Source organism: Limulus polyphemus, unplaced genomic scaffold (assembly GCF_000517525.1).
Source record: "Limulus polyphemus unplaced genomic scaffold, Limulus_polyphemus-2.1.2 Scaffold996, whole genome shotgun sequence".
Taxonomy (NCBI): domain Eukaryota; kingdom Metazoa; phylum Arthropoda; class Merostomata; order Xiphosura; family Limulidae; genus Limulus; species Limulus polyphemus.
Window position 1 is genome coordinate 219,010 of NW_013666606.1, and position 9,192 is coordinate 228,201.

The 9,192-nt window shown below is 28.4% G+C and overlaps 1 protein-coding gene across 2 annotated transcripts in view; it reads left to right on the forward strand.

The window, feature by feature from the left end:
• The window catches only part of LOC106461604 (CD109 antigen-like), a 69,526-nt gene that overhangs the window by 38,873 nt on the left and 21,461 nt on the right, over positions 1 to 9,192 (forward strand). Inside the window, exons 15-22 of one of the 2 annotated variants that reach the window (XM_022388608.1) lie at positions 336 to 485; positions 935 to 1,075; positions 2,123 to 2,171; positions 2,812 to 2,925; positions 3,746 to 3,757; positions 6,134 to 6,239; positions 7,565 to 7,682; positions 9,039 to 9,152. In XM_022388608.1, the coding sequence (XP_022244316.1) occupies positions 336 to 485; positions 935 to 1,075; positions 2,123 to 2,171; positions 2,812 to 2,925; positions 3,746 to 3,757; positions 6,134 to 6,239; positions 7,565 to 7,682; positions 9,039 to 9,152 (804 nt within the window). The remainder of the gene's footprint in view (positions 1 to 335; positions 486 to 934; positions 1,076 to 2,122; positions 2,172 to 2,811; positions 2,926 to 3,745; positions 3,758 to 6,133; positions 6,240 to 7,564; positions 7,683 to 9,038; positions 9,153 to 9,192) is intronic. The other variant, XM_013921445.2, reaches the window with a different exon arrangement.

Here is a 9,192-nt window from a genome sequence, read left to right on the forward strand (position 1 = left end):
TGTGTGTGTGTGTGTGTGTATATATATATATATATATATATATATATATATATATATTTTTTTTTATTATTTCTTTTTACTTTCTTTTGCTACAATATAATCAAATGGATTTTGAACTATGTATTTGAGTTAAGTTTTATGAATATTAGAATTTCTATTATTTAACTTACAAGGTCATTTTGTGAATAAAGTACTGTTTGGAAGTAACATTTTTACAGTGAGCAGCTAGTATGGAGAATAGCAAGTTACTTTGACTCTTACACCTTACAGTTATATGATTGTGATACTCGGGGATACATAAGTTAAAATAACATTTCCATTCAAACTTTGTATAGTTCACAATTAGCCTGAACAACAGGAAAGATAAGACTGGGGATACTGTGGAGGTAATTGTTCGTGGAGAACCAGGTTCATATGTTGGCCTTTCAGCTGCAGACAGAATGTTATTTACAATGCAGGCTGGTAATGAACTGAGTTATGCTGATGTAAGTATGTAATCCTTTTTAAAGGTTTATTCCTTGTGTTTTAATTCATGAACTGCTTTAGTAGTGAAACCTATAATCAAGACAGCAAGATCTGATAAAACTTTCTTTAATTATGTAGTAAATGTTTGTATCTACTGGGAATCACTCTCTAACTTAATTTTCAAAGAAAGTTGAAATACTTCTTTAACACAAACATCAATAGAACATTTTTGACACTCATTATTAGAAATCCAGTAGCATAAAACTTCTGATTAAGTTATATTGAACATAAAATTACATTTTTAATAATAAATAACATAAAATTACATTTTAAGGTATGTTTAACACCTTTTATTTTTAAATACTGCTAGAACTAGTAAATTATTTATCATAAGGAACACAATTCTTGGGACATTTGTACATTTATAAATATGTTGTATGATTCCTGTTAAGATTTATTCCTCATTCAGGTAATGTACAAAATGAATACATTTGATGAAGCAGCCAATGGCACCTTGACTCATATCTGGCATTCTCGGGAAGGACATTCTGACTCGGTTTTCTATTTTCCATCATCATCGTATGGTATTGATGCCAACAGAACATTTGAGGTTAGAATTTATGCATTCTTGTTAACCATCTCATTTATGTAAGGTTTAATATTTTATTAGAAAAGTAAGAGATTCATCTAAACTTGTTCATCAAAGTAACACTAAAATTAGTATAACTTCGATTTTTGATCCATAGATATTTTTGAAATTTGTATCTCACAGTAAAATTGTATTCTTCAGATCTTAAATATCATAAGTTAGATACATATTATATTAGAATCTTAAGATTAATCCTATGTCAATGAAGCTTAAGTACTTGTTTGAACATCAAAAAGATGAATTAATTTTGCAATTTAAAGAGGGTAAACTTTGGTATTGTTAATATTTATCTGTACACTAGAGTTACTGATATAGAAAGTGGAGCTGAGCAATTAGTGGTTTAGTTAATCGACTAATTGACAGACCAATTAACCAGTACACTTGGGGGGGGGGGGTATTGATGGTGGGTGCTGCCAGAGAGTTTGCCTTCCTTCTAGACAGCAGCTACACAAAAAAAAGATTGGTGATGGCATACTCAAAAACAGTAATAATCAGAAATATAATTTTGATTAATTAATTAGTTTATGTGACATTAATTGATACAGTCACTGCTCATAGATAATTGATTAAATATCCTAATTATAATAGTCGTGAGAAATATATATCTAGAATTTTAATATTTTTTTATCTTGCTAGATATAAATACAAACAATACAAGGAAAACTGAGTATGAAATATAACACATACATGAATAATGTAATTAATTATGGATTTTCAGTTTGAGTTCTGGCAACATATACATCTCTAGAAAAGTGGCATAAAGTAAGCTTTTAAAATATTGCATCATCTGTATGTTATTAAATTGACTTTTTTAAACAGTAACAGAGGTCCAACTTTTGATTTTTGAAATTAGATTAGTAAGAAATTGTCTTGTGAATATATAGTCAAAAGAGCCCAAAACATTTTATTCAGAATTCACTGTCAAATGCTTTTAGTACCCAGTTTAAATAATCCACATGTAAAGTTAAATTCTAGGTTAATATTAAATTTTATATCTGAATTTTCCAGTTTGCCAGACTTGTCGTTTTTACTGATGCAAATGTTACCAGGAAACCAGGTAAGTATGAGCTAGGTTTCCTGTTACATTATTTGTTATGAAATAGAAGTTTTCCTTTTTAGTTATAAGTGTGATATTAATTTAACCTCATTCAATGGCAATCACCTTGGTAAGTTTATTTGGTATGTTGGCTTTGTCTGTGAAATGTGAATATCTAGTGATTAGTAAAATAAGAGACGTGTTTCAGTTCAGTAATATGTTAAGTTCATTTATTATATGCTTATATTCTATAGTGTATATCATTGTTAATGTTAAGCTTCCCAAGCAAGAGAATTTGTAAATGTAATATTCATTTTCCATATCATATACTATCTGTTCATCACGAAACAGTGTAAAATATTTTAGGTTAGCAACCCTACAATATTTAATATCTGTATGTATAGTGGTGGAGTTATCTATTTATTTAATAGCATACCTTGTTGCATATTTAGTTAAAATACAATTTCACAGATTCTTGAATAATTTTTCATTATATAGTTTAATAACCACATTCACATTATTTCCAAGAATTGTTAAGCATTTTCTTTTTTTATATTATTTTGTGTGAATCTTTATAGTCAACAATATGAAATACAGTTCATAGATGATTAAATAGTCCTTTATAAGAATGTATGTTACAACAGATTTGAACATATTATAGACAGGTGTAACAGAACAGCAGGATTTGAATCATGTGTGGATGAGGGCTGCTATCCTGTCAGCAAACGCTGTGATACCTATTGGGACTGTGATGATGGATCTGATGAAAGTGGCTGTGAGTCTGCTGCTCAGTTTTTAAAATTTAACAGTTGAAAGTGTTTTGAAAGTTTTCTAAAAATGGTAGTTTCACTCTTTAGATCTCATTTTCTAGTCTACTGTTATAATCAGAACATCAAATTAATGACAAACAGAGTGAAAAAAAAGTATGTGATTCATTTGTTTAATAGGGCTTCTCACTCCCATTACTGTTTTCTATCTGTGGATCCAGTTTGTTTATTTGCTAAGCATTTTTTAGAAATGTGTAATCAGAGTGTTAAGACTACAGGATCAGAGTTTTATTTTAGTCATACAAAAATTTTCATTCATATCCCTAAACAGGCTGGAAGTCAACATTTCAATGAGTGCCAACATGTGCTTCATTTTATAATTTATGAATAATTATTAACAGTAAATAACATTTTCATCAATAAAAATTAGTCAGAAAATAATGAAACTACATCCTTTTATTGCATTACCCTTGAAACAGTTTTAGTTAATGATAGACTACTTAATTTTAATTCTATTACTCCAGAAATAATTTTTTTATAAACTGTGCAAAGTGATATTTCCTTTGAATCTATGTTATGAAATATTGTTTTCAACTTATTCTCATAAAAAAATATATTTTTTAAATATTTGATCATTCATTTATATTACTTTTGTAAGTTATCAATTTATACAAAAACTATGTAAGAATTAATAACTTTATTAATTCTGTCTTACCCTTGGTTGCTATATAACAATTTTTCTGTTTTTGAATTTTTTCCAAACTTTATATTGCTAAGTTATTATCTCTTTCATGCTGCTTAAATGGATACTTCTAAATATATCTTTAGTATATTGTGGCCGTAAGTATTTCTTTTGCCTTTTCACTTCATTTGAATAACATTACCGTCAAATTTTGTTTAAAACATTTTCTTTTTATTCAATTGTGGTGGACACAGATGACCCATTGTGTAGATTTGGGCTTAACAAAAAACAGACAAGCTTTTTATTCAAAAACACATCTTAAAAGAAATTGGAAATAATAATCCTGTTGGGTTTTAAAAGAAAGATCTAGACAGAAACACTGTATCTTAGTCTCCTTGACTATTTTATCTTAAACCCATATGGGCATGTTTTGTGTGCATACTGTTTCTATTCTTACAGACCATATGGGGATATTTTGATAAAGGTGTTTCACAACGATTACAATGATATATGGTTTGTAGGGTCTTAATACAACAAAATATGCAATAAATTAATCAAATATGAACTTTTGGATATTTATTGTTTCCTGGGAATAAAAAAATTCTGAACTCCCTCTAGTTCAGAGGTAAGTTTACGGACTTACAACATTGAAATTCAAGGTTCTGTTTCTCTGTAGTGGACAAGACACATATATTCCATTGTGTATCTATGTGCTAAAACTGCAGCAACAACAAAATGCCTGATCACAGAAGGATTAATACCACTTATTTTGCTTGTTAATAATTTTAAATTCCACTAGCACACAGATTGTTTTACAATTAGAAATAATTCCTTCCTTGCTTGTAGATTTTATGGAATCAACTTTGTTGATGAAGTCTGTTTGATATTGTTTAAATGCACAGTTTTAGCTAATTTAGGTTTTATTTTTGTAATTAGATCTGATGCATTATACATAAGTTCTAAAGCTTTATGAGTTTTATCTACAATACTAAAATGTCTTAGATTTTGAGAAAAATTTCTTACAAGTTTCTGTGAATTCATACACTACTTTGAATTTTGTTTTATTTTGATATAAAATCCATCCTGTACATAAGATATGCATAATTAATACTTGAAACTCTTGGTTTAATATTGGTGAACATGATAGCAGGGAACCTAAGACTTTCTTAATGAGCAAAATACCTAATAAGAATCACTTAAAACATTTCTAATATATTTCGATTGACTTGTGATATCCCAAAATCTTTAGCTATAATGTAGTTAAATATAAATAATTAACTATTTCTAGTTAGCATTTATGTCTTAGTTATAAAACAATAGTTTTATTATTGCATATATCAACCAAAAGTACTTTGAATTCGATGACGAGGAACCCACTTTGAGATTAATAATGGCTGGAGGCGGCTTAAATGGATAATGAAGAAAAACTTTAATATAAGTTTAACATGACAGCAAATGTACAACGTTTCGACAAGGTTTTGTCATCATCAGGTACAAGTACTTTGATTAAAATAAGAATGATTAGCTGCTTTCTGTTCAATTAGTGTTTGTGTTATATCACTGTGACAAAGTGTTGATTCATAATTTCCTTACTTGAATGACCATGAAGGAGTAAAATGTGACTTTATAACATTTTTTCATAATGTTTTTGTTTCATTTTGCTGTATAGTTATCTAGTTTTATCCACACAGAGTAAAGTAAACAGGATATCCTAGATATATGTCTATTAACTCCTGGTTTTAATGTAAAACAACGTGTTTTTGTAGAGGTTAGACTTTTTTTCATGATTATTCAGTGTTATGAAGAAACTGCACTTGTGGTTTAGCACCAGAAAAGAGGCTGAAGTAACGTGCTTTAAACCTAAGATATTTTTCTTCTATCTAGATAATGTTGTCCATAAGCTGGCACCTGGTAGATGTAGGAGGTTGAGTAAAAAAAAAGTCTTATTGAATTACATGGACTAACTAAACAGTATCAAGTGAATTAAATAAACAAGGATTTTCTAAGGATTTTCATTAAACTTTCTTAAATCTCTTTTAATTTGCTTTCACTCCATGTACAGAAAAGAAACTAATGATTTATTGTATGTTATTCTTGTTGTAGATGTTTAAGCTTTTTATGTTCACTGTTGTAGTTTTACTTCATGTACAGAATATAAACTAATGAATAATTATGTTATTCATGTAGTAAATGTTTATGCTTTCTCTGTTCATTGTTGTAGATTTGATATATATATATATATATATATATATTTGTTTTTTGTTTATTTTTCTAGGTTTTTATTATTAGTTTTTATTATTTTCTTCTTTTAATACCTTTTCATTTTTAAACTAAATCTTAAAGGTTTGTTTGTTTTAAATTAAGCACAAAGCTACACAATGGGCTACCTGTGCTCTGCCCACCATGGGTATCAAAACCCGGCTTCTAGCATTGTAAGTCTGCAGACATACCGCTGTACCATTGGGGCAAACTCTTAAAGGAATATCTTTAAGAGTAAAAAGTGAAGTTGAATTTTTTTAATTGTATGTTTCTAGGTCCTCCCCTTGATGAGTTAAATCTAAAGGAGTTCAGGTTACAGCGTTTCAACCGAATCCTGAACCTGTACGAGAATTCTTGGTTATGGGAAGATGTTAATATTGGGTAGGTAGGCGGACTTTCTGGATTAGTCCATGTGTAAGGTGGAAACTTCCTTTTCTTTTAAATAAGGTATATGATGCTAGTTAATGTGAAACTGATTTAATATTAGGAGTACACTAGTATAAAAGCCCATCAAAAATGATAGTAAACCATTGTTGGATGATTAATGAAAATTATTGAATTTAACTAAAACAAACTTGTCTGTACCTCCAAGATGCACCTACTCTTCTCTTATTTCATCAATTATTGTGAACAAAAGTATGTGCACACTGTGAAAGAGACCTAAATAGCACTACTTAGCATTTTCACTTTATTCTAGTTCAGGAAGTAGAAAACATAGTGCTGACATTCTAACACAAATTTTCATCTCTTTCGACTACACAAAAGATAAAAGATATTTGGTTGTAATAAATGTTTATTTTTCTTTATGTTTTAACACAAAGTAGATAAATATATGTGTTAAAATACCAAACAAATATTTATTAATTAACATTTACTCACCACTTAATACTTTTTTAAACACCAACACAAATTATCAACTCTTTTGACTGTACAAAGGATAAAGATATTTGGTAAAAATAAAAATATATTTTGCTTTATGTTTTAAGGTCAAGTAGGTAATATATGTATTAAGATACCAAGAGAATATTTATTGATTAATATTTATTCTTCACCTAAAACTTTTTAAACACTGACTCTATAACGTTAGTAATAGTAGGCTTATTTGTAGTCTTAATTTAAGCACTAGGCCTAATACACAAATGTAACATAAGGCTTAGCTGAAATACTACTTGTTAAATTTTATTTTACCTTTGGCTACAATTCAATGCCATAAAACTTCTGAATTATATAATTTTGCTGTTGTATCACTGTATTTATAAAAAAATAAAGAATTAAAAAGCAAACCTTTCTGACAAATCAATATGAATATTAAGCATTCAACATAAACAACATAGTTGGTATAAGAATAATTAGGTGATAGTTTTGTTGCTAAGTGATGATGTATATTGTTGAGCATTACCAAAAAAGGAGTGTGAAAGCATTCTTGACAGAGTGACAAAGGGAATAAGACTTTTATAGTTAGTGATTACGAAAATTAAAACTAAGCATTTTTTTATCTTTTGTTGAGCAGCTGAAGTTTTGCAGTTATTCTTGTTTCTGGAACCTTATATTACTTTATATTTTTATGATTTATATTTCTCTACAAGTTTATTGAATTAGCTAAAGTTGTGACTATTATTTTCATTTCTAGTCAATCAAGTGATATTACTAGATGTTTGCTAACTACAATATCTACATGAATTTGTTTTTGTTGTATATATTTCTAGACCATTAGGTTACTTTATCTTCAATGTGCCTGTACTTGACATACCAACTAACTGGATGGTTAGTGCTTTTGGTATAGATAATGATGTTGGATTTGGAATCCTTAACAAGGCAATTGAAGTAAGATTTTAATGCATTTTTATTACTACAACTTTTTGTGAATGTGAATTAAGGAAAAAGAAATTTGACAACAAAGTGTGCTAATATAATATTATATCTATAACCCCAACAAATAACAACAAAAAATGTAAGGTTTCTTGATATATGTAGTACCAATATAATGATAAGATAAGTAATGCAATACTACTTTAACACCATCTGTTCCAAAAAATCAAGAAAGTACAAACAGAACCATCTAGTTTGTATGTAATGAAAAAGATTTGGAATTTGTTTTGAACGTTTGAAATTAATCTGTTTATATATATATATATATATTGGGAACTTATAACCAAAAAAAAACAAAATTTATTAAATATTCTTTCTTTTAATAAAGGAGATCAAATTTTGCAGAGATTATTTATTAGTTATTTCAATAAATATTGATGCAAATCATTTTCTTATGATTACTTGACAAGAAGTTTTGTAAGATTATTCTGTTACCACTTAACCTTACTCATTATATTTAGTTATTATGTTTATTTACTTTTTTAGTGTAGATTTAAACTGTTTCTTGGGCATCTTAGGAATCTTTTGTGGATGGGAAACTTCTTGACATTTTTTTCTTTTCTTAATATGGTGTTTTGGCCTCTAAGCTAAGACTTGGAAGGTGGCTGAAAATAGTTTCATGTAAAGACAGAAATGTGTCAAAAGGAAGCACATCAGGTAGTTTCCTATTTGTAGAAGATTCTTAGAGGTCTACTTAATACTTTAAAGCTAATAATGGGTAATGTCATAAAATACAAGAATACAAAATTTTATAATGATTAGAATGTATTATATCATTAGATGGATGTACCTCTTACTATAATCAGTATATCTGACAATAATTCCATTAATATCTGATTATAAAGTAAAGCAATGTCAAAACTTGTATTGACTAAAATGTATAAGAATCATTGCTTTAGATCACTAGATCATTTACAGAATCCTAATAATATTCTTATGTAAGCGAATCCAGTGCTGAAAGTTAGCTCCTATAGGTTATGCTACCTTTTAATGGGTTCATGTTGTATATAGTTCCTCTACTTTAGTTTCCCTATTTTAGAGATTCAATGAAAACTCTTGTATTGTATTGAGAATCTGTGACATACAGACCTGATGCATTCCTTGATTGGACTTAATGCAGTTTCATCTATTCAAGACTCATCGACATAGCTTTGGTCAGCAAATCAAAGAAATACAGTTATGCATCTTATAACTGTGATGTGTATATAATATTTATGGTGTTTTGAGTCCTTTTTAATACACCTTACAGTAAAAAGAAAATAAGTCTGTAGCATATATATATGTATACTTATACTGTAGTTGTTTTTCTAGTTTTCTAGTATAAAGCCTTTCTATATGAACTTGGAAATGCCATCACAGTGTATGCAGGGAGAACAAGTTGGGCTGCGTGTCACCATCTTCAATTACATGCTGACTGAAATTGAGGTAAAAATTGCTAGTTTAACCTCTTTTAAGCAAATCATAG